The 27,037-nt window shown below is 41.2% G+C and overlaps 1 protein-coding gene across 6 annotated transcripts in view; it reads right to left on the bottom strand.

Annotated features, from left to right (window-relative positions):
* The window catches only part of DLG2 (discs large MAGUK scaffold protein 2), a 2,046,181-nt gene that overhangs the window by 143,983 nt on the left and 1,875,161 nt on the right, over positions 1-27,037 (bottom strand). For all 6 annotated transcript variants that reach the window (XM_029208176.1, XM_029208177.1, XM_029208181.1 and 3 more), the window contains one exon: positions 3,005-3,119. In XM_029208176.1, coding sequence (XP_029064009.1) covers positions 3,005-3,119 — 115 coding nt within the window. The remainder of the gene's footprint in view (positions 1-3,004; positions 3,120-27,037) is intronic.

Here is a 27,037-nt window from a genome sequence, read left to right as displayed (position 1 = left end):
TGGTTTAGGTTTCGGCTTCATGGAAAAATACGAATAGTACTAAAGAAATCCCCTATGAAATCCCTATAGTACAGTTTATCCTGTGTAAAAACCCCAAAGAGGTTTCTGTTTGAATTTCTCCTCTCAGCTAATCTACTCCTTAATCCAAGAGTCGGCCACTGTGCTGATGGAAGCACACTGGGATTCATGGCCAAAGTGCGTTCAACAGCTGAGACGCACAAGCTAGCTGCGCCCTGAGCAGGTGGAGTGAGGTGGCACTAGGAGGCAGGACATCTAACTCTGCCACCAAATGGCTGTGGGGTCCCGGGCAAATCCCTTCCCTCCCGGGGCCTCAGTTTCCCCTTCTGCAAATTAAACAGTGGGCCTGGTGATAGCTAAGGTTCCAGCTCTAGAATTACATAAAGCTGAGCAGAATAAAGAGAATAATACTCCAGGGTGTCATTCTCAGATTAGAGAGACATGCTCATCATCTGATGTTTATATAATCAGAGAAATTCTGCTACTGATTTATTTTGAGACAGCAACTAGTTGACTTTCTAAAATAAGCACAATCAACTGGCACTAGTTCTATTCAAGCGATCTGGATGAAACAAGCATATCTATGAAAATCCTATAGCTAAAACTGGTGTAAAACAAACAAACAAACAAACATACTTAATCATTTTTAGTAAGAATCCCCTTTAGGCCTTGCCATTTCACTTCATTTTATTAATTAATGAAATTAATTAATTAATTTAAATTAATTTATCACATTGCATGAGAACAAGGCCAGGGGATCTTGTAAGTTCTTTCCCTCTGATTTTACTCTATTCATGGTTCATACCTTTTCCAATTCTACGCCTCTAAAAGTCATTTAGATACTGAGGTCAGCCCTCTACAACACACTTTTCGTATCTTGTGAAGAAATAATTTGGGAAATTTCCCATTTAGTGTCAGCTATTTTTGAGCCTCAGTTAAAAGTAGTTCCTCCTTTCAATATGACCTCCAACTATTAGAATGTTAAAAAGGTAACATTCTTTATTACCTTAAGTCTTCATCTCTTTTGTATGTTATAGTTTTATTTACCATTTTAGAGAATAAAGGTCTGATTCTGAGTAACACTATTATTTCAAATAAGTCTATTAGTCTTACATAATAGCATCATAGCACTTCATTTAATTTTCCTAATCCTCCACAACTTAATTAACAGGAGTAAGCTATTACCAGTATATTTTTGGCAAACTCCTTCCAGTACATTGACATGTTTATGCATTCTATTTTTTTAACAAGATACCAACAATATGGTAATGTTTCCTTCCAGTTTTATTCTATATAACCATTCCATTTTTATTAGCTGATTTATCTCTAACCTACTAACCTAACTGGCTTTTCCTAATTTGCTACCCAAGACTAAAACATTTCAAGATTAGAAAATATTTTATATCACAAAGAATAGCAATACAACACAAGTAAGGAGAACAGAAACAGCTACTTTCCATCATATTTGTGATGTCACTACAAGACATGTTCTAGGGTGGTCCTCAATAGTTCCTTTCACAGATTACACAGAAATGTATCAAAATAATCTTCCAAAACGCAGTTGAACAAATTTGGGACATTGATATTCTGGGTTTTTTTATTTTAAATCTCATGACTTCTGAGGTACTGGAACTCCCTGGAATAAGAAGGGACTCTATGCTTGTCAGAGAGGCCAGCAAATCAAGGCCTTCGAGAACCTGCCGCCTTCTGGAATCCTGCTCCCTTCTTGGCCCTGCTGTGCCTACCTAATACACACAAAAGATAACTTTATAGCCAAAGAGGAACCAACAGGACAAGTCAATCCAAGTACATCAATTAATGTCTATAACATGCACCTCATGTCAAGAAAAGACAGTGAAATTTCAGATCAGGAGGATATGGCCCTAGGTGGGAATCAGACCAGATCCTGAGGGAGAGAGAATACAGTGAGGATGGGCACGGTTCCTCCACTGATACCTGGATTCATCTGCACCATTAACTGGACATCACTCTCCCCCTCTGGCTGTTAATACTTATATTATTATTATTGTAAGTCATCATTCTTTTTAATTGAATGATAGTGGAATGAGGAATAGTTTCCAATTGGAATTAGGAAGATTTTCCTAGATTTTATGAAAAACTAGGAATTAATCCTTTAATATGACATAAAATCCTCAAAGAAATATGGTGAATTATTTTTAAGAAACAACTGGATACTTCAAATTCACTGAGTTTTTACAGTTTGCAAGTGTACAGTTTTCTGGGTTTTTTTTCAAGTGGAGTCAGCACTGACGAAGTATATTTTGGGAAGAATATAGAAGGCTTATGCTAAGAGGTGAATGTTACAGTTGAGTGATGATGGATCTTACTCAAGAGTTAACTATGGGGATGAAAGACCACAGGGCATTTCAAGTTCAATCAATCATCTTTTTTTCTGGTAAATTAATGAGTTTTGACAGGCAAGGAACAAGTAACTTTTGTGGTTTGAGAATCAACTGGTAATGAGATGCCACAGAAGAAAGTCATTCTACCAAGACTTCAAGAATAAAACCACATAGCTCTTTGAGAGAGTACTTCTGATGTCCAATCAATACACCAAAGTTAATGCATAGATGTCAAGCAGGCCAGGAAGCAATATGAGAATATTTTCTTCCCATACTGATGGTAAGCCAATGTCCAGGGCTTTGGCCCACATATTCAATTTAAGATGTATCAGAACTGAAAATATTTCTTATTATTTTTACTACAACCTATGCTAAGAACTTTACCCTGGATCACAACATGGTCAAAGAACTTGTTAAAAGCAGGGGCCTTTAACTAATTTAACATAATTAATAACATTTCAAAAATTTCTTCAAAATGGTTAAACTTAAGGTCTTACAGTGGTGTATTGACAAGTGTAGGTTAGTCAAGAACACGTGTCCCGTTGCTATAAGGCGTCGCCTTTGTCTCCCCAAGCTGATGGCTCACAAGTACAGATCACAGTAAGAAATACACTGTTGCCTACCTGACATAGAGAGAGCGTTTCTGATTGGTTCGCAGGGACCCGGACCCGGAGCTCATGCTGTGGTTCATCATCTGCTCTCGTAGGTCATGGATTTTGGCCTCAAATCGAGCGTAATCTGGGAATGGAAACGGAGGTGGCAAATTTGGTTCTGTGCCTTCAGCAAGTTAGAAATACTGCACACTCAAGGCAACCCTTCGTCCCTGCTGTTGGTCCCTTTGCCAAGCCACGGGGAGATGCACAATGCAAGAATGGAGGAACACAGAAGGTTTACTTTCATGTTATTTATTTGAAGACATTCGCCAGAGGGAAAGAACAAACCAGTTACTTCCCAAAACGTAACTCAAAAACACACCACCACCAAATCCCCAATATGTGAAAAGTCCATGGGGAGGAGGTGGGTGTTTTTATAAATGGGCTATACAAGGTATCCTTGTTGGTGATGGAAATGTTTCCTGTCTTGACTGTGGTCGTGGATACAGGTACTTGCACATGTGATAAAATGACACAGAACTCACTACACACACACACACACACACACACACACACACACACACACGATTACAAGTAAAGCTGGGAAAACTGGAATAAATTTGATGGATTATGTCTATGTCAACATCCTGCTTGTCATAGCATGCTACAGATTTCTAAAATGTTACCACTGGGAAAAACAGAGTAAAAGTACATAGGATTTCCCTGTATTGCTTCTTACAACTGCATGTGAATCTATAATTATCTCTAAATAATAGGATTAATTTAGAAATGAGAGGGTAAAAAACCCCAAAAGTTCATAGGATTACCAATAGTATAGGGGCTGAGGTGAGTCTCTAGTTACCCTCAGCCAGATAGACCAGAGTATCAAGTGTTTGGTGATGAACTGTGTAAAAAACGCCATTTAGGGCTTCCCTGGTGGCGCAGTGGTTGGGAGTCCGCCTGCCGATGCGAGGGACATGGGTTCGTGCCCTGGTCCGGGGGGATCCCACATGCCGCGGAGCGGCTGGGCCCGTGGGCCATGGCCACTGGGCCTGCGCGTCCAGAGCCTGTGCTCTGCGACGGGAGAGGCCGCAGCGGTGAGAGGCCCGCGTACCACAAAAAAACCAAAACAAACAAACAAAAAAATGCCATTTAATTTTGCTAAGTTTTTTTCCCCCTGGGGGGCTCCTAGAAGCTGATTACTTGGGATCATACCTCAACTTTGCCTTATAGCTTTAATATAAACCATCACATGCCAAACTTCATCAATTCTAATACATATATTTAAATCAGCTTCTCAGGAGATCAGGGTTAGAAAATAGTAAATCTATTTTAGAAACATTCAAAGAAAAAACATATGGGTCTAAAAAAAAATCAAGGAAATATAATTATTAAAATATGCTATTTCATCACAGGAAAAATTTTTTCACCATATCAATCCAATAAAAAGAAAGAAAGAAAAATAGGTTTTAAGACACTCCGTAAAACAATGAGCATAGAAAAAGAAATGGCTTTTGAAGTTTCCGTGTTCTTGATCCCAACTTGGTCTGTCACCTCCCTGGCACAACTGTGTCTTGCTTTCGGAGAATTTAAAGCATGAAGAATTTTCACAGAGGTCCTCAGTACATTTCAGAAAACAATGTGATTTTCAATTCAATTTATCCGTAACTTTTCACAGAAACAGGAATGACTAAATGAATATAATACAAGATGATCTACGTACAGTGTACTGCAAATTTTTTATAATAAAAAGTTCCACAAAATTAAATTTAAATTCAATTTACTGAATATCTGTTGGCTGTTGTGGCATGGAATTTCATAAAGAAAATGATTTGACCTTAGTTTTCAATGATAGACAACAATGAATTCTGCATGTTACATATTTTTAAAGTTTAGTGCTCTACAGACAACCCCAACCGACAGGAAATTTCTGGTGCTTAGGCGAAGTCTGATATTACCTAGATTTGGAAGACTTCCTGTTCAGAACTTCTCTTTGAATAATTAAATCCTAAATGTTTAAATAAGCAGAACACCTATTTAACCTAAAATCTATTAACCATAATTTAAGATATTTATTTCATTTCATTTTAGCAGAGAGAGAAAACACTTATTTACAGCCATAAATATGAAGCTATATGCAGATTTAAATCATTCTGAGCAAGTCATATTTTCTTGCCATCCTATTAATATCCAATTAATATTACTGCCATCCACATGGCAGATGCTATGCTCAGGGCTTCATAGGCATTATTTCATTTCTTATTTAAATTACAAAACGAAGTCCATGGATGTTGTAAAAATGTGAACCATATAGAAAAACACAGAATAAAAAATGAGAGGTCCCCATCCCCCCTTCTTCTCTCTCACTGCTGTCCTCCCCTATAGCGTAGCCTATAGGTACATAGCTGGCGGGTGCTGGACTTCCGCAGACATTTCTCAATTCATTTGAATATATACATACTCCCACACACATATGAGATCTTAATTATACATTATGCTAATGTTTTTTCCTCCCTTTTTAACAATGTAACTTGGATCTTTTCCTACCCTCTCTCAAATAATAAGTATCATGTTTCTTAATACCCTTAATTACATTCCACAGTTTAGACTATAATTTATTTAACAATTCCCATATGACAGCCTTTGGTGTCAGACAGGGATCTTGGTGTACGTGAGCACATCCATGGCAGGTCTGTACAGCACCACAGCATGAGTATCAAAGCTTTGCACAGAGTCACACAGCCCCCATCAGCATTTTTTGGAGAAAATAATCTAGCCTGGAACACAGAGCTGGAACTCTCCGTTCCTTCTGAGCCATGCTCCACACTGTCACTAGCTAAACACCATGCATCGCCCCTAAGAATCACTCAATCTGCCATCTGATCCCAGGACAACCCCTTTACCATTTGATGACTTTATTATCATGACAAAAACCTGAACTCCCACCTCCAACCATCTCCCCCCGCCCACCGAAACACCTAATTCAGTGCCAGTCCTCGACTACACACCACCACTTGGCTACTTTACTGTACCCATCACAAACTGCAGTCATTTGCGCCGTTGCTCACCTTCCCCATTAGATTGAGTTCACCAAGCCTTTCCCTGTTCCTAACCTAGAGTCTGGTATGCAGGAGGCATTTAATAACAGGTGCTCAATAAACATTTTCTGAATGAATGAATAAATAATGAACGAGGAAGTGAGCGGAACTGAAATGAATTCAGTTCTAAAATGCCTGTAGGACTGAAATTGCCTGTTTTCAATATTAAGGTTTTTTTTTAAATGAAGAAAGACAAGATGCTTCTCCTCTAGGACTTTGGTTTCAAGGCTAATTATTCTGTCTAATTTCAAGGCTTTACTCCTGTCTAATTATGGCCACTCCCAAATCCCACTGTTATTTTTACTATTCTCTTGGCAGTCTCTATGCTCTCCCCATCTCAGCCATGTCATACATTTTGGAAACAGTTCTCTGATACTTAACTTGTATGCCATCAGCACTTTATTAGGCTCTTCCTGTGTTCTCCTTACTGTATGGCTCATTAGATCCCCAAAATGTTTTCTACCATCCTTTTGAAATGTTTATTCTGCATCGTATTCTATGGTGTTTACATTCTCCACTGTGGATGGGGAGGTATTATATTGTGTGTTGTATTGTATTGTATTGTATTTGTCTTAACTGGAATCCATCTTGTTCTCAACTTCTCCACTTTGACAATCATGTTAAACACAAATCCTGTATTCAAAAGTGTTTATCCCTCTTTGCTCCTTTTTGAAAAATAAAGTTTTACAAGTAATTTCATCAAAGCAAAAACAATAAGATCTGAGTTTACAAATATAAATGGTGTGTGTGTATGCATGTGTGAGAGAGAGACAGAGACAGAGACAGAGAGGAGAGGTGCTATGTCTCCAGCCTCTCGTAGTTAAACAAGTTTAAAGTTAGAAATGCTCTAGAAATAAACAAGAAAGTAGATACATAAATTGTGAAGTATGTCTTCTTTATGCTTTACAATAGTATTGAAAACTACATTTTCAACAAGTTAAAAATCTAACACTACCACGTCCATTTAATCTTAATTCCCTCTTCTTTCCCCAAATGTTTCATTCACATCCATGCCCTCCCCTTTGGGATATTTTCCAATAAATTCCTAACACTCAGGAGAACATTCTAATGAGATTTTAAAGTGCTCAATCTTTATATATTCTAAAGGAAAATTCATGTTTACTGAACTGTGCACCTGCAATAGACTACTTTCTGTGCTACATACTTAAAAATTATGTTATTTCTCCTAACAAAGCTCTGAGGTAAGCATATTATTTTAGAGATGAGGAAACAGGTTCAGAGAGGTTAACTAACTTCACCAAAGTCACAAAGCTTCTAGGTAACAGAGCTCATTGGACATGGAGCTAGCATTCAACCCTGGATCTCTGTGAGGTCAGTCTGTCTCCATCACATCTTAGTACCTATTAAAACACCACAATCTTCCCTTAGAACCTAAGGCCTCCTCAATTCTCTACCCCTCCCTCCTAAAATCTCACTCTCCTTCCTTTCACCTACTGTATTATGTGCATGCTGGTCCTCTCCTTTATTGTCCCATAAACTCCTTAGAGAGTGGGTATGCCTCACTCATCTCTGTTTCTCCAACCTCAAGGTCTATCATTCCTCCTTCCCTACACATGGGATTGTACTAGGTGCATGGCATATAGTTTTGAAAAAGAACCTAAAGGAGTTTACTTCTTGAATGGGACACTGACAAGGAAATTAAGCAGGATAATGCTGAGGTGGGAAACTGCATTAAAGAAGCAGGACCTTAAGCCACTATGGAAAACAGTATGGAGGTTCCTCAAAAAAATTAAAAATAGAATTGCCGGGACTTCCCTCGTGGCGCAGTCGTTAAGCATCCGCCTGCCAATGCAGGGGTCAAGGGTTTGAGCTCTGGTTCAGGAAGATCCCACATGCTGTGAAGCAACTAAGCCCGTGCGCCACAACTACTGAGCCTGCACTCTAGAGCCCGCAAGCCACAACTACTGAGCCTGCACACTGCAACTACTGAAGCCCGCGTGCCTAGAGCCTGTGCTCCACAACAAGAGAAGCCACTGCAGTGAGAAGCTCACACACCACAACAAAGAGTAGCCCCCGCTCACCGCAACTAGAGAAAGCCCATGCACAGCAACGAAGACCTAGCACAGCCAAAAATAAATAAATAAGTTAATTAATTAATTAATTAAAGAATTGCCATATGATCCAGCAATCCCACTCCTGGGCATATATCTGGACAAAACTCTAATTCAAAAAGATACATGCACCTGTATGTTCATAGCAGCACTATTCACAATAGCCAAGACATGGAAACAACCTAAATGTCCATCAACAGATGAATGGATAAAGAAGATGTGGTACATATATACAATGGAATACTACTCAGCCATAAAAAGAATGAAATAATGCCGTTTGCAGCAACATGGATGCAACTAGAGATTATCATACTAAGTAAGTCAGAAAGAGAAAGACAAATACCATATATCACTTATATGTGGAATCTAAAATATGACACAAATGAAACAGAAACTGACTCACACAGAGAACAGACTTGTGGTTGCCAAGGGGGAGAAGGTTAGGGGAGGAATGGAGTGGGAGGTTGAGGTTAGCAGACATAAGCTTTTATATAGGGATAGAAGGGATAAACAACAAGGTCCTAACATACAGCATGGGGAACTATATTCAATATCTTGCGCTAAACCATAATGGAAAAGAATATAAAAAAAAGAATGTATATACATATAACTGAATCAGTTTGCTGTACAGCAGAAATTAACCCAACACTGTAAATCAACTATACTTCAATTTTTAAAAGTACAAACCCACTGGAAAAAAAAAGAAATATTATCTCTGGTTAGTTCTTTTTTCCCCTCTATAAATGATAAGCCATATTTTTTTAAATGTCACATTCTTGGGTATCGAAATCTAGTTGTTCCTGACTAGACATATTCATATTAGAATTACATCATTTGCTTTCACTTAGACATGATGAGTAATGATAGTAGACAGGGTAGAAGATTTGGATTATGTAGATATGGTCAGAATCCTGGCTCTGCCATTTATTAGCTGTCCATTACTGTGAAAGTTGGGCTCAATTTCCTCGTAAGTAGAACAGGAATAATAACTGTACCTACTTCAAGACATGCTGGGAAGGTTACAAGAGAGAGCTGATGGACCTAAAGGGTTGGCTCTTGGTAATTACTGACAATTCCTCCTGTTAATTTTCACATGTAATTCAACACCTATTCTTGTTCACTGCTTGCAGAAGTCATAACCCCTTTCTGTACCAGGTAAAATGGAAAGCTGTGTCTGCTCCCAGTACCCCCTAATACAGCCTTACTCTGCCTGTTATGAACTGATGTCTCCCAGGCCAAAGAGCAATGATGGCCGTACTTGGGGACACCTGGCACCAGTGTGGAACTACTCACCTACTGGGCAACCACTAAATGGCTCCTCAGGGACCTCTCACAAATCCACAGTGATCTGGAGGTCAGGAGAATGATGCCCAATACCAAAGCTGCTGCCTTTTTCAGGAATATTAGTGACCTCATCCATCGGTATCATCTCAAGGCTTTAGCTACTGATGGACACTTGGATGGAGCAAGGGCAAGGGTGTGAATGCCATGTGCTACACATGAGAGGGGTCTCTGCCATATACCTGCTTCCTACACAATTTGTCAAGTGTGAACAAGGAGACCCAGAAGTAAATTCACCCCATCATCCACACAGGAAAGGAGGCACTGACTCCTGTGAGGAGACTGGGGTTGTTTAATGCAATAGGATTAACCTGCGTAGATTAAAGCTGAACAACTGCTCACATCTTCAAGGCTCAGATGCCAGCCTTGTGCCTGAGAGAAGAAAATAATAAGCTCACTGTGTTAAACTACAGCATGAAGCCACGGGCATGTCATCCTCGAAGTGAGCTGGTGAGTGGCATACCCCTCCACAGTTGTGACCTCATCCAGCTGACTCATGATTGTCAGCTACCAGAGGAAGCAGTGAGCAGAGTAGGACAGGGAACTTGAGGCTGGGAGGCCAGCTTTAAACCTTAATCCTGTCATTTACTACCAACACGGCCATGGAAAGTTTCTGAGCTTCAGTTTGCTCATCTGTCAATTGTGAGATTCCTCTCACAAAGTGGTGTGAGAATCAAAATGAGATTTGACATGAAGCATTTTGTAAATGTAAGATAGTTGTTTCTGTTGTTACTGTGATGGCCCCTCTTAAGACAAATGCATATCCAGTCCTTAGTCACACTAATGGGGGCAGTAGCATCCTATTCCTATTTGCTCATTCCGGATATGTGTGCAGCTTTAACAACAACTGGTAAATCACTGGGCTGTAAGCAGGATTCTGTACATCCAAGCAGAACAGGCTGCTTTCCTGCCAAGTTATCCACTTCCACACTCCAGGGGAAGCAGTCTGAAGAGATCACCTGCTGCTCACCCAAGAAGTGATGCTTTTACTAGACAAACCTGAGCTAGAAGTTCTTGGTGGCTTATAAGCTAAGGAAGCCTGAGCTTTGGGGCACCTTCCAATAGGGTTGGGGCAAATATCAATGGTGTGCAGTCTACTGGAATCACAATATTGTTTACCTGGACATGACCGCTGTTGTCACCAGGGCCAGGTAGAATAGTTTATACCTATTATTAGCATAGCACCTGCTCACTGTTCCAGCAATGAGATACAGGTGAGCAATTGTAAATGTTTCCATTTCTTTGGGGGAAATACCTTCCTTCATTTATTCAGCAAACATTTCTTCAGGGTTTATTACATGCTAGGCACAATGCTAATTGCTAGGGATACTGAATCCACTGGGCAGTTCTTTGCCTTAAGGAGCTCATACACAGGCTCGTACATAGCCTTTAATTTTCTGGTTCTTTGGGGTGAGTATAAAAAGAGCATCTGCCACTTAGATTTCCGCTCCTATATGTGTATCAAGCACTTTCTAAACAGTAATGAGATACCTTCGAAGAAGCCAATACAGTCAAATACATGTTACAATGGAGAAACTGAGGCAGGTTAAATCTTTGTGAAAGACTGTACGGTTATTGGTAGAGTGAGAAGAGCAACTAGGGTCTCAAAGCCGTACCCTGGAATCAAAGTTCTGGATTTGAGTCTTGGCTCTGAGTGATGTTGGGAAAATTCCTCAACCTCTCAGAGATGCTGTTTACTCCTTTATAAAATGGGGAAATCTTCTCTGCACCTATACAAAGTTGTTCTGAATATCTAATACAATGTACTTCATTTTCATCTTTTTAAGCAGTATTGATTTCAAAAAGCAGTGCCAATTAATAATAGTCCTGGGCTTCCCTGGTGGCGCAGTGGTTGGGAGTCCGCCTGCCGATGCAGGGGACACGGGTTCATGCCCTGGTCCAGGAAGATCCCACATGCCGCGCAGCGGCTGGGTCCATGAGCCATGGCCGCTGAGCCTGCGCATCCGGAGCCTGTGCTCCGCGGTGGGAGAGGCCACAACAGTGAGAGGCTCGTGTACCGCAAAAAAAAAAAAAATAATAATAATAATAGTCCTGTTTTTGGAGAGGGTGGACTCAAGACTCACTCAGATTTCACAAGCTGACATGTATGGGTGTAAAAGGGGGAAAATGTTAGCCTTATAATAATGTAATATGATAAATAAAAGTGCCTAAAACTAGAAAATTCTAAACATACATATTACTGCTCTTTCTCCACTACTCTTTGTTTTTGCAAAAGATTATAGACAATTGTACTTTAAAAATTAAAAACTGTGAGACCATACTGAAAAGTACATTCTTCAGAAAAATATGAGACATGTTATTCTCCACTAGACTCTTAACCAAATAGGCATGTATAGGAGGATGGCCATAGAATACTGGTTATGTCTCAAGCCCAAGAAGCAATACTTTGTCAAAATTCTTTTATATAATGAATGATACAAAAATAATTCTATTTACTTGGCTCTCAGAAAAGAATCAAAAGTTCCCATTTCACCACCTCTTCTTTTTTCTTTGCCCCGAAACTTCAGAGTCAGACAGGAACAGAAGAGGCCCCACCATGCAGACTTCCCTGGTGGCGCAGTAGTTAAGAATCCGCCTGCCAATGCAGGGGACACAAGTTCAAGCCCTGGTCTGGGAAGACCCACATGCCGCAGAGCAACTAAGCCCGTGCGCCACAACTACTGAGCCTGCACTCTAGGGCCCATAAGCCACAAATACTGAGCCCATGTGCCACAACTACCGAAGCGTGCATGGCTAGAGCCCGTGCTCTGCAACAAGAGAAGACACCTTTATGAGAAGCCTGCGCACCACAGTGAAGAGTAGCCCCCACTTGCCGCAATTAGAGAAAGCCCGTGCGCAGCAACGAAGACCCAACGCAGCCAAAAAACTAAATTAAATAAAATAAATAAATTAAAAAAAAAAAAAAAAGAGGCCCCAACATGTTACATCAAACTTTAGAGACAGCTTTAGAGCTTTCAGACTCCGGCTGTTTTTCAGGTAGTCATGCTGGGAAGGGCTGCTGTTTTTATAGACTACTATAGAAGACTAGCTTCCCTCCCATATGTGTATTGGCATGCCCACCTGCCATCAAGAGAGCTAACCTCTGGCCACTGGAAGGATTTTCAGCCTGTGGATCTCCACAATTCTGCCTAAGGATTTAATTAGCCTTTTACCCCAACTCCTGACTTATCTCTCAGGTTGCCATCCTGCTTCTGTGTTAAAGTGGTGACATGGAATTTTCCACTGCCGAAGATTTACAGATGTTGGCTTACTTCTTATCCAAACTACTGTGTGTGTGTGTACGTGTGTGTGTGCACGCGCGCGCTGTGTGTGGCACAAAGAGAGAGACAGGGAGACAGGGAGACAAAGAGAAAGAGATAAACAGATTCAAAACTAAATTCCCTAGAATCCAACTATAACTGGGAAACCTAGACAATAGGGTGAGTCTGTTATCTTTTCTGAACCCCACAAAGTAAGAGATCTCCAGCACTGAGCATTAAGAACTTAGTTATAGATGCCATGAGGGCAAGACATTGTCATGCTTTTTCTGTATCCCCAATGTTTGGAACAGAGTGTGACACATAGTTAACAATTAGTAAATGCTAATATAAATGTTTGCTAAATTGGGCAAGCTAAATAAAGACTTCAGGGGAAAAAAATGATCCTTTTGTTTGCTAAATCTACTATAATGTAGATCAGACCTTTTAGAATAATTTTTAATAATATACTAAATTAAGACATGTTGTTTCTCTCTCTCTTTCTCAGTAGAATTGGGGTCATTCGTTTTGACTAGAGCAAGTTTTTGCACATCCTGGCTGGAGACCCTTTAAAGAGGTTTCAGGAAATGCTCAGGAATTCTTTAACGTGCGAGATGAAGTAAGTTTTATAGACAAACAACAGTCTGAATCCCCAACCAGCTGTTTCGTACAATACGTGTGTAACTCTGAAAATCAGATACATCAAATTTCAATTTGGCTTCATGCCAGCTTTGTTTTATGGATTCATAAAGGCAGATTTTCTTTGATTATCAGGATTATTGCAAAGTGGAGTCAGCACAGAAACTTTTTGAATTTGGCAAAGCCTGTGTCTTCAGGCAACTGGGAGTAGCCTGGTGTAATTTTTTTCTTTTTAAAGCTCTGAAATAAACAGGTTTCAACTTTAAATCTTAAGTTTCACAGGGTGGATTTTGTGCAAGTTATTCAACCCAGAAAATACCTGGTTTTCTCATATGTACAACACCAGCCTCATCAGATTGCTTGAAAATTAAATGTGATAGCATTTGTAAATGGAAAAGAAAAAAGACTAAGGTCTCTTGAAGCTTTATATTCCTAATTTATAAAATGGGGATAATGTTCACACCCTGCTTACATCACAAGGTTGTTGTAGGATCAAATGAAGAAACAGATATAAAGATGTTTGATAAACTGAATACCATATAAAGTGATGATAACAATTCATAACAATATAGCCTTTTAAAAATTTCCATTCTGCCTAGAGTATTTCCTCAGTATCTGAAATTTGTCCCCAAAGCTGTGAAATTTGATTTCTGTCTTGGCCATGGAAATAAAGCCACATAGGGCATCATGCTTAAGAGGGGAGATGTGAAACTCTGAGGGGAAAATGGAAACTTCTGGTATCATTAGGGCCTAGCTGACAATGGCAGTTCTCCCTGAAGGTTTTGCTGGCAGGCTGGGTGAAAGGCTCAGAGCTGGGATGCACAGGCTGTAGTTTAATTGATGTGATTCATAGCTAATGGTACATCAGAAGAAGGATCAAGGAGCTGTGCCTTCTAATTTAAGGCAAAGTGCTTAAGACTACATCCAACCAGATAAGAAAGGCTTCCTTGGCAAATACAAATGTTAAATCTTTGCTGGATTTGTCCTGTTCCTTCTTTTGTATTAAAATCATGGAGCTAGAAGCTAACATAATAATGTTCAAGCTTCCTGTGTTCTTCTGCAGTAATAATCAGTTAGATCTTGCCCAGTGTAAAGGATGATATTCTTGCCTAATTATAGACCAGGGCAGAGAAAGAAGATAAAGCAGTCTGGCTCTAGAGGTAGGCAGGTTGGCAGACCCCCTGGATATGACATAAGGAGTACAAATATCTGTCTTGCTTCCACAACATTCCTATCAGATTTATCCTTTAATAGCATCTTGAGAAATACATATACATATTATTTTGGAGGATAACCCACCATTCCTAGATAAATAGAAGCACAACAGGAAGAACACTAAGAGAAAATGGAGGCTTAGAGAGGCTAGACAATTCACCCAAGGTCACACAGCACAGCTGGGATTTGAATCCAAGTCTAGTTCCAGCCTCAACCAGCTTTTTTCACTACACTGATACTACACTTTGCCCTGCAAGCGACAGTGCTATTCCCTCTTTTGCTCCTGACATGTACAGGTCCGTGGCTATCTGGCTTGGTCACCCTAAGTAACCAGTTAATAACCAATTTCTGATACAGCTATACATTCATACCTATAGTGAATTCTATAAGGCAGGCTGGTAAGATCAAAACGAAAAGGCTTTGTTCGCTCTCCGATACACTTCCCAAACGAAAGTTTCTCAATATGTCATTACTGTGATTCTGGGTTTAAGACTCGAAGTCAACTGCAAACCATGGCTCCTGTTGGTGCAGGTTCACCAGACTTGGGGCTGACTGCCAGGTTCACTTGCTGCCCTCTGTCTAAGGAGCACTTACAGGGTTGTGGGGAGGCAGGAGATGCTCAGGAGAGACAGCAATCAGCCCTGCCTCCGATACTGCAGAATCTGCAACGATTTCGGGCATGGATTCCCAGGAGCGGCTGCAGAGAGCAGGGCCATGTCACCACATGAAAAATAAGGCTGAGGGTAGGAGCACTTCATAAATCTAAACTTACATAATAGACTGTGGGGTTTTTTGTCTTTAAAAGTATTTCTTTCTTACTTTTTTGTTGTTAAAATGTCCTTTTTATACTTAAGAGGCATAACCACCAAATATAATATATAGTGCTTGTTTGGATCCTGATTAGGAAAAAGAAAAATTTAAGTCATTATAAACTGCGTATTAGATCATACCAAGAATTATTTTAAATTCTGTTGGGTGTGATAATAGCATTGTGGTAATATAAGAACATGTTCTCTCTTTTTTCTTTATAGTTTCTGAATACTGTAGGAATGAAAAGAGATAAATGTTGGATTTGTTTTAAAATACATCAGCAAAGAAAATACTTTAGGTGCTATATGATGCAAATTGGCAAACTTGACCATTATTGAATATGGGTGAGAAGTACATGAGCATTCTTTGTAAAATTCTAATTTTGCATATGCTTAAAACTGTTCATAACAGAAACATTTAAATTGATTATTTAAAAAGATTAAACATCCTAATTGAATAAAGTTAAAAAGCTGGCAACATCATGTCAGTCTTCCTCACTAGTATAGTGGGCAGGGAATGACAGGGCCTGGTTCCTCCTGCTCCTGCCCCTGGGCACCCCTGCATGTGTCGCTCTGAGCCCTGGTTTGCTCATAGTAGAACAGGTATAGTACACCTAGACCTAGCAGCAATTTGAAACTTCACTGAGGTAATAGGCATGAAAGTGCTATGCTGCTCAAATGCTACTGTTCGGTCAGCAAACATTTTCTTAGCATCAACCACGGCGAGGCTCTGTGCTAGACACCAGTGATAAGATAATTAAAATGTGGTCTCTGCACACAAAGACTTTTCATTACTGCTATCTAATGTCTACATTGATTTCCACAGTGACGGCAATTCCACAACTAGCTCTAGCTTCTAGTTTGAATACTGTCTACAATTCTTAATAAAGGCAAGAAGGTCCCTGCTTAACTCCCCAGCTCATTTTTTCTTAACGTCCCCTCTTTTTTGGTTTCTTCAGATTCTAGCTTTCGAGATTTCCTCAGTTCCATTCTCTTCCATGCTGTTCCTTCTGCCTGGAACACCTTTCCTATCGGTCTCCATCTGGCTTCTTGTCTTTCCCATCTGTCTTCAACATCATGTCCTCAGACAGCTCGCTGACCTATGATAGGTCCTTCACATGCAACTGATATTACTACTTTGCAGTACTTCACATACATGAAACTAATTATCTGTAAAGACTTGCTTATTATTTGTGAGGCACACGGTAGATGCCTGAGAAATGTTTGATAACTGACGGAGTGGAGCTGCTGGTGTGACTATTCCTCCTTCATCCTGGTAAAAAAAAGTGATCTAGCCATTTTGAAAATGTTGAAACTTTGATAAATATGTTCTATCCCTCCATGACTCTCCCACTAAAAGAATTTTCATTTTCCAACTGAGGGAGAATCGCCAAAGATATGGATTGAGAGAACTATTTATCCTCCACTTCTTTCTCATCATAATTATCTATTTCTGAATCCTAAAACCACCTAGCTAGATTCGTCTCCAATTCTGATTACCTTTAACTTCTTGAGATGCTATGTGTGTTTCTATTTATTATAAGTATTTTATGGCATGCAACCAGAAAAATCACATAATGGGAAATTACCCACAGCCCCCAAACACACAAACAGGAGCTGAACAGAACTTCAATTGTTACCAATTTATGGTGACAATTTCATCCTCAGTTTAGTTATTTTTACGGTGCAGAAAAAAATTGTTTTGCTTATTTCACTATTTTTTTCCTATAAAATTGTTCCCCTGATTTTTGGCAAAATATCTATGAGAAAGTGAAGGTCTCCCTGGGTGTATAGGAAATTGAAATTGTCACTTAAGAAAGGACAAAGTGTTACCCTAAACTGTCCTCTGCACAATATTGTTTGCTAAGAAATGGGAACTCTAAAACAAAGACAATATGGAACCACTGGGTGGCTTAAGGGAGATATTATATTTGTCACTTAGCCAGCAGCGTTCTGATGAAGAGATGGGACAGTGACAGTAGAGAGATCAGAATCCTGGAGGTCATTTAGAGGCCTATTTCAATGGTCCAGGTGAGAGATGGTGAGGATAGTGGGAGTGGAGAAGAGGGGACAGACATTTGGGAGGTGTAAAGAAGAGGCTTGGCTGCTTAACTCAATGTGGCATATAAAAAAGAGGGCTTCCCTGGTGGCACAGTGGTTGAGAGTCCGCCAGCCGATGCAGGGGACGCGGGTTCGTGCCCCGAACCGGGAGGATCCCGCATGCCGCGGAGCGGCTGGGCCCGTGAGCCATGGCCCCTGGGCCTGTGCGTCCAGAGCCTGTGCTCCGCAGCGGGAGAGGCCGCGGTGGTGAGAGGCTGGTGTACCGCAAAAAAAAAAAAAAAGAAAGAAAGAAAGAAAGAAAGTGGAAGTGTCCAGGGTTTTAGCTGGAGCAACTGACTGAGAACAGAAGAGGACATGCCCTTGAGAGAGGCAAAGAAAATGACAGAGTTCATACTGGCACACTAATTTTGAGGGGGCATCATTACAGCTCAGTGTTCTCGTGCCAGACTTTCTTAATGCCACTGACTGGGAGTACAGGGAGGTAACATCTTTAACAAGTGAAGTAATTTTATATAAATTAGATACTTTCCTGGGTCTGTGGAACTGTTATAGATAAAGACTGTGCTGCAACTACAGTGAGACAGTTGTGTGAAACACATACTAAGCTGATCATTCTATTCTCTAGACCTATGGAAAAATGAGAAAATAATAAAAGTAAGTAACCATTGAAAGTGACTTTTATGCACAAATAAATAAAAGTATGCTATGGGAAAACTGATCCCTGTAGAACTGAATCAGGCAAATTTATCTTCCTCTTGATTAATAATTTAAGAAGAAATCCCAAGGCTGCTGCCTCTGGAGATGTAGGAGTAACTCTTATAATTAGACTCTCATCTGAACCATGAGGGTGAGGATCAGAAAGCTGACTCAGCCCAGTGTCAATTATTTGCAGCTTGCACAGTGAAAGGCTAAAAATTTGGAAGATGTAGGATGACTGAAGTCCAATTCTGGTGGTTGCTTCAGCGCAGTCACATGGTAAGTATTTACTGGCAAATTTCTTTCAATTAGCATTTACTGGCAAATTTATTCTCTATCTCCTTTAGTCTGGGCCTGGAAAATATCTGTGGGACTTGCTTTGGGGTGGAATTTTTATGCTTCCAATTCAAGAAACAGAAATCAATGCACTCGAACAACTTTCCTTTTTATGTAAACTCAAACAGAGCTGGTCTCTATGGATCAATCCAAGAAACTGCCCTTTTTAATACAATCTAGTTACGTTCGCGCTACTTTAGAATGAATTAACAGATCTACGGAAACTCGCAAGCCCACTCTGGCCCACAGAGAACTGCAACAGGCCAGCAGGTCCTAGCTGGCCCCTTCCGGATTCATCAGGACACAAGAAGGTGTGAATAGAACACCTTTTACACAGAAGCTGGTTTTGACCAATTGGCTATGATTGGAGGGGCCAAGGACTCCTTCCTCAGGTTCAATTAATTTGCTAGAGTGGCTCAGAGAACTCAGAGAAACATTTTCCCAACTTTTACCATTTATTATAAAAAGATATGATAAAAGATACAGCTGAACATCTAGATGGAAGAGATGAGTACAGAAAGCTACGTGGGAAGGGGTGTGGGGCTTCCATACTTTCTCTAGACGAGCCATTCTCCTAGCACCTCCATGTGTTCACCAACCCGGAAGCTCTCCAAACCCCGTTCTTTTGGGATTTTATGGAAGCTTCATCACAAAAGCATGATGGGTCATTAACTCCATTTTCAGCCCTTACCTCTTCTCAAAAGAAAGGTGGGTGGGGCTGAAAATTCCAAGCTTCTACTCATGGCTGGTTCTTCCTGGTAACCAGCCTTCATCCAGGAGCCATCTGGGAGCCCACCCAGAGTCACCTCATTAGAACAAAAGAGACTCCTTTCACCCAGGAAATTATAAGGGTTTCATGGAGCTCTAGGTCAGGAACAGAGGTCAAAGACCAATATTAGAACAAGAGATGCTCCCAGTATTCTTAGCACTTAGGAAATTATAAGGGTTTAGGAGCTCTGTGCCAGGAACTGGGAGCAGAGACCAGTACACACTTTTTTCTGTCATCTCACACTCCTCTCCTATAGGGACTTGAATTCATGCTTTTCTAGCTCTGCTAAGTCATTTTTCACTAACCCATCTTTCCAGCTTCCAAAATCTTGTTCATATTTTTTACATGTGTTGTCAAGACTTACTTCTTTTTTTATCTCACAGATTTATACCTGTTTAAATTACTTGTTACTTTGATGGAATTTTGGAAAGGAACAGAAATATATGCAGGTATTCAAACCGCCAGGTCTAAAAGGAAGCTCAAAATTTATGTTCAACTCTATTAAATTTTTTTTTTAATAAATTTATTTATTTTTGGCTGTGTTGGGTCTTTGTTGCTGCATGCGGCAAGCATTCTCTAGTTGCAGCGAGCGGGGGCTGCTCTTCATTGTGGTGCACAGGCTTCTCACTGCGGTGGCTTCTCTTGTTGAGGAGCACGGGCTCTAGGCACGCAGGCTTCAGTAGTTGTGGCATGCAGGCTCAGTAGCTGTGGCTCGCAGGCTCTAGAGCGCAGGCTCAGTAGTTGTGGCAGGCTTAGTTGCTCCGCAGCATGTGGGATCTTCCCGGACCAGGGCTCAAATCTGTGTCCCCTGCACTGGCAGGCAGATGCTTAACCACTGTGCCACCAGGGAAGCCCAACTCTATTAAATATAATCTTAGTGTCTTCTTGCCATCAGTCTATCGTCCCAAGATCACATAGACCCCAGCTGTGTCATTATTACATGTTCTGTATTTCTGAACCTTGCGACATCTGCAAAAAGTACAGAAGACCTCAAGAGGAGATAAGATAGGATTCATTTATTTTCATATCTTTCATTCAGCTGTTATTAAAGTTTTTCTATCTTTCCAGATTGACATAGAATTTATTGCATGAATCCACCTATCCACCCATTTAAAAAATGTGCTGGGGATAGAAATAAAGGATTAAACAATCTAATCCCTGACTTCAAAGAACTCACTATTTATTATGGGATATAGGCAAGAAAATAGATAATACTAATAAGCTTGTTAAGGCATAAACAAGGAACTGTATCAGTACAGAGGAGAGGTTCCTAACCCAGCTTGAGAGAAAGTACAAAGAGGATGGTGTTTGAGAGACGGTAACACCAAGACTTAATCTTAGAGGATGAGGAAGCACTGGGTAGGCAGAGAAAACTAGATGTAGGGGTGGCAGAAGGCAGATCAAAGCAAAGGGAGCAGCTGTGTAAAGGCAAAGGCTCGTGCCTCTTTTGCCGCTAAAGAGGAGAAATTTCTCTCAATCAACAGAAAGTGCAGGACAAAGGGGACTGAGTCACCTTTTGATGCGCTAACTTGATGTCCGTGTCCGTCCAGGAGAAAATGAAAAGCAGCCCATTTATAATGAGCTCTTTGGCTCTTGAATTACCAAGTAAAACTCAGGTATCAGCAACTCTTGGCTGAGTAAGAAGCTTGCTAATAGAACCCCTGCATTAGTGGGAAGGGATTAAAAGAGCTTTGATAAGTATAAAAGCACCGTGTGAATGCACAAGATTATTCTTATTACTACCACATTGCCAACCACCACCATCGCCAGGCTTGAGGCATCCTCTACAACTTATAAAGTGAAGCATCTTCTCTGTGGTTTGGAGCAATGGCAACCTCCTGTTTTCGAGATTACACTACAGTCATGTAAGATGTCAGCAGGGTGATGGCTGAACAGGACTTCCCTGTACATTTCTTTGCAGCTTCATTTTCAACTTTTAAAAGTTAAAGAAAAAGAAAGGAGGAGGAGAAGAAGGAGAGGAAAAGAGGAAGGAGAACAGCAGCTTTTTAAGACCAAAGATGGAGAGAGTTTTCTCTGCATCTCTATTCAGGGCTGCAATAAACTGAACTCACTGTACTGCTGCAGATTACTAGAAACTTAAAATCCAATTAGGACGGTGCCATGGGCCTGGCAAAAGGGTAGATTAGAGCGCTGGCACAACCCTGGGGCTCAGTGGCAGGAGGCTGATTGGGGAATGTAAAGCATCCGCCTCTAAGCATAGAAACCACAGTAACAATTTTTAAATGTACTTTGGATAGTTAGCATTTAATCAAAATCCACTGTGAAGCAAGGTGTCTTCCCTGCTGGACATTCTATTTCTAGTTCTGCTACCTGGCTCAATAACTAGCAGGTAAACATGTCCCACCAGCCCCCCCAGCTTCTCCCAGCTCCTATGCGTCCTTGGTGCTGGAAGGTAGATGGTAAGAAATTCTAAGGCATGGTCGGGAACGCAGTCTTGAAATCATACACAATGAATAATGCCATCATTAATGACTCAGGGCATAAAGAACCTGTGAAGTGAGAAACTGTTTTTATGCAAAAGAGTATCTGGATATTTGGACAAAACTAAAGTGAGGAGGCAGGAATAACCAGTACAAACTTATTTGGCAAGAACTTCAGTCCTCATTTTTCAGAGATTCAATCTGTATGCTGGTCATTTTCTCTTGTATTTGATTCCCACACTTTTCCTGCTCTGTTTTATATATCAAAAGGGTTGACTCCATGCAAGTTACATTGCCTAGGCTCCCTTCCTAGGCCAATGGGAGACACTGACGGAAGACTGGAGGGCTGGAGGAAGGGAGAAGCCAGGGTGTCTCTCTCTTCTCTCTGTTTCAGGGGGCATTTCAAGAATGTCTATTTTTCCTCCATGATTTCTACAGATGTTATTTCAGGGCTCTGTTAGCACAGACTTGAAGGTTTCTCAGTGTGATCTTGCTCTGGCTATCTTTCATCAGAACAGAGAAGAGTTTTCTGACTTCATTTAAACATGTTAGTGGTTTGCTGGAGAATATATTATTTGGCTCCAGTGATCTTGATTGTCTGTTAAGGAAGCAGACCCAGACAAGGCTGTTAACACTGCCATCCTAAAACCACTAGAGAGCTTCCCTGGTGGCGCAGTGGTTGAGAGTCCGCCTGCTGATGCAGGGGACACGGGTTCATGCCCCGGTCCAGGAAGATCCCACATGCCACGGAGCGGCTGGGCCCATGAGCCATGGCCGCTGAGCCTGCGCGTCTGGAGCCTGTGCTCTGCAACGGGAGAGGCCACAACAGTGAGAGGCCCGCGTACCGCAAAAAAAAAAAAAAAAAAACCCACTAGAAAACACACTCAGTAGGTAGCACCAGTGCACCGAATTTTAATTATAATGCTTGTAGTAGGCTGAATAATGGCCCCCTCCCCAAATATCCATATACTAATCTGCAGAACCTGTGAATGTTACTGTCTATGGCAAAAAGGGCTTTGAAGGTGTGTGATTGTGTTAAGGAACTTGAGATGGGGAGATTATCCTGGATTATCTGGGGAGCCATAAATGCAATCACAAGGGTGATTAAGAGGTAGGCAAGAACATCAAAGGAGGAAGTAGGAGATGAGACAACAGAAGCAAGAGGCTGGAGTGATGTGAGGAAGGGATCACAAGTCAAAGAGTGCAGGTGGCTTTCAGAAGCTGGAAAAGGCAAGAATTCCCTGTAGAGCCTACAGAGGGAACCGGCCCTGCCAACACCTTGACTTCAGCTTAGTGAAACATTCCCGATTTCTGGCCTCCAGAACTGTAAGACAATACATTTGTGTTGCTTTAAGCCACTAAATTTGTGGCAATTTGTTATAGCGCCAATGGGAAACTAATACAATGCTCTGAATATATACAGATTTATATATTGCTTTAAAAGTGCCACATCTTGGCTATCAGCAAAATAATTCCAACCATACATGAATTCTAGCCTGCTATAAAAATCCTTAAGGGAAGTATATAAAACTTCTTTGCTTCAGATATCGCAGTAGATGTCTTGATGTGCCCCTCAGATGTCCCTTCAAGATTGAAGCACTTACTCCCCCAGCTGTCCCTAGGTGAAGAAAGCGGCATCACCCTAAGTAACTCCTCCTTTCTGGGGCAGCCTACATGGAGTTCCTGATCAATGAAGGGGTGACAAGGCCCAGCCCCTTTATCCCAACTCAGGACAACTCTACAGGGCCATACCTTCAGGAGTCTCTGTTGAAATTACATCAACATCCAACTTTTCCTTCTGCCCAATCCTACTCCCTTCCTCTGCATTTTGATTCTGAAGCACTCCCAATAAATTTGCCATCTGCCAATTTCCACCTGAGTGGAGCTTTCCCAGGGACCCAACCAGGAAAACGGATTTATCTATATTTAGTCAAAAGCACTACCTTAGTTAATTTCTCTTTATATCTGATGATAATTATCAACCCACTCTCCTATAATACATCAAACTAAAAAAAAATAACTTAAAAAAAACTTTAAAAAAAACTTAAAAGAATGCAAGACTCTCCCAAAAGAGAATATGACCATTTACAAATCTCCCGCAGCTGAGGCCTTAGGTGCAGTGTGAGTTAGGGAGTGAGGATGGAAGAAAGCAGCAGGAAAGGGATGAAGACTGGCATGTCAAGCACTGACACTTATTAAGGAGTTATATAAGGATGAGGGATGTGCTAATGTTTCGTTCTCACTATGGCCCTCTGAGACAGATGTTACCTCAGTTTTACAAGTGGGGAATCTGGGGCTTAAAGAGGTTAGCTGATACAGCTGGAGAAGAGTTGAGCCCAGAATTGAGTGCAGCATTGTTTGAATACAGTGACCATGTCTTTGCCTGCTATCAGGAGTAAGAACTGTTCTGACAGAGGTAAGGGAGATAGTACAAGGAGTGTTCCTCTATTACCTGCTGAAGAAGATCCCTGGGGGAGGTCTGGGCAGGTGAGGATATGCTGCTGCTGAACACACAGGAGGAACCACCCCTCCAATTCCCTGGAGCTCGGGCAGCACTTGATCCTCTCCCTCAGGTATGCTAACACTCTCCTGGGCTTTCTCTTTGCTGGATTCTGTGAGGAGCTTTCCCACCTCAGTGCTTTTGCCCTCCACCTGGAATGCTTTCTTCCTGTTCCACCTTTCCTTCCAGGTCCAGCTGAAACGCTGTCTCCTTTGAGCCTTCCTTGATTGCCCCAAACAGAAACAGTATCTCCTGCCTCTAAATGTCTATAGTATTTAGTGTCTCTATTACTTCTCTGAGGGTTATCACATCAGATCCCCAGTATTGTAGTTACTTATGAATGAATCAAAATTTCCACACTGAACTGAAACCTGAAGGAGAGTTGACTTAGAAACAGCTGAACCTCCCCAAAACGGCATAAAATTATTTGTCATAATATGTATTTATTGCTTAAAGTTCTCTAGAAACACTCAGTTCTTCACATTTCTTTCTTTTTTTTTTTTTTTGCGGTATGCGGGCCTCTCACTGTTGTGGCCTCTCCCGTTGCGGAGCACAGGCCCAGCGGCCATGGCTCACGGGCCCAGCCGCTCCGCGGCATGTGGGATCTTCCCAGACCGGGGCACGAACCCGCGTCTCCTGCATCGGCAGGCGGGCTCTCAACCACTGCGCCACCAGGGAAGCCCCTTCTATTTCTTTTAATAGGTAAATGGCCTGCCTGCAACATACGTCTTTTATCCTTATCTGCATGGCCAACTCCTCTTTCTTTACAATTCAAATTCTGTGCTCCTTTTAATAGTAAGTCTTCTCTAATCTTGCTCCCTTAAATGGAATTAATCATGCCCCTTCTCAACTTGCTCTATATATCTCACACATATATTCATTACTGCATTTATGACACTGTTGTAATTGCTTGTATGATTGTTGTAGTGGCCTTCCCTGCTAGGGTAGCCCTCCATGGAGGAAGGCATTATGTCTTACTTTAACTCTGTGCACTCAGCTCTTACTAGAGTACTTAACTATAATAGGGGCCCAACAAGTGCCCACTGAACTAAGAACAGAGTTTGAGGTCAAAAAAAGTCTCAGAAGGGGCTTCCCTGGTGGCGCAGTGGTTGAGAGCCCGCCTGCCGATGCAGAGGACACGGGTTCATGCCCCGGTCCGGGAAGATCCCACATGCCGCGGAGCGGCTGGGCCCGTGAGCCATGGCCACTGAGCCTGCGTGTCCAGAGCCTGTGCTCCGCAACGGGAGAGGCCACAACAGTGAGAGGTCCGCGTACCGCAAAAAAAAAAAAAAAAAGTCTCAGAAGGAACCCCAGATATACGTACTTATTGCCAGGGTGACCAGGAACAAATTACTTAACCTCTCTGAGTTGGAAATAATGCCAACTACAATTACAAGACTATGGTGAGGATAAAAAAGATGACACATGTGAAAGAGCTGCACAAAGTGGGGCCCAGGAAATGCCCATTCTCCTCATATTAAATTGACAATTCATTTGTGACCAATTGTTCATGCTTTTTATGTACTCAAGGGCTTAACACAGCCTTCTAAGCTAATTCGGGACAACACAGTATCTGGAGTAACCCTTTTGTAGAGTTTCTTTGTTACCAATATCTGTTAATGGAGGTGATGATGAAGAAAAAGAAAGATAAGGAGCTGGAGGAGAAGGAGAAAAAGGAAAGCACCCAGTGTACTCAATTTATTCTAATTAAATTACTAACCAGACTGAGAATGCCCCAGGAAGTCTAATTGATAATGCTGTTTGGTTCTAAATAAAGAGCATCTAACAGGGAGACATGTAAATCCTGTTTCCAAAACACACTTCAAGGATTAGGTCATGTTTGGTCTAATGACCAAACCTGGCTCCCCACCTGGCTCAGAGTTACCAAGGTCACACTGACAGTCTAAAGACATGGCTTCTGGCTGGAGAAAGCCGTAATGAACTATCATGGGGGTACTGGCACCTTTGCAGAAAGCAAGAAACCAGCCACCTGAAATCTACACGTATTAGTAAAGCCAGCCTGTGTTGGCCCAATCAAATCTGGCCCTTTTACAGAACTGAATTCTTCATGGTAGAAGCGCATAGTTTCTCCTCAAATGGAATGCAGACTCATCAGAGGTGTTATGATGTTCTTTTTCAAATCTCTGCAGTGCTATTGCTCCCTAGGCTTGCGGCCACAAAGCAGTGACTGCAGATGATGTAGGAGGGTATCTATCTGGCAACAGCCTGCACTTGTTTCATTTCTCCACCTGCTATTAAAAAGAGGGAGAGGACCAAGATTTAAAAGCTAATTATTCACTTTGAAACATGATTATTAAGATGAAGAGTGCTCAAGTGCACACTTGAAATTTGGCTGTGTGCTTTTTAAGTGTGTTGTCTTAATATTATCGTGGTCTGATTAAAGATTAATGCCACCCGACCGCAGCCCTTGTGTGTGTCATATCATATCATGGGTGAGTTGTCACTTTCTTCCAGGGTGACCTCTCTTTGATGAGAATTAATAAACTATATTTTAGTTTTCCTTCTTCAGACCCTTCTTTTTGAGTTTCATAGCCCACTAAAGTTGTGCATGACTAGCCCAACACCTGTGAGCTTTTATATTTGCTTTCTTTTAATCCTTCCAGAAGCTCTGTGTGAAAGATATTCTTATAGCAATGTACATATGTGAAAACTGAGGCTCAGAGAAGTCATGGAATGTGCCCAAAGTCACACAACTTGAAAGCAGTAGTGGCATAAGTGGAACTCCAATCAAGTAACTTCCCAGCTGCGTATGTTGCTTTAGTTGTGGACACGGAATAATTGTCAATATGAGGAAACAGCTGAACAAAG

The sequence above is a fragment of the Monodon monoceros genome, unplaced genomic scaffold, assembly GCF_005190385.1.
Source record: "Monodon monoceros isolate NGI ecotype Baffin Bay Population unplaced genomic scaffold, NGI_Narwhal_1 Super_Scaffold_7, whole genome shotgun sequence".
Taxonomy (NCBI): Eukaryota; Metazoa; Chordata; class Mammalia; order Artiodactyla; family Monodontidae; genus Monodon; species Monodon monoceros.
Note: the sequence above shows the minus strand (reverse complement) of the source record. Positions and strands in the feature narration are given on the sequence as shown.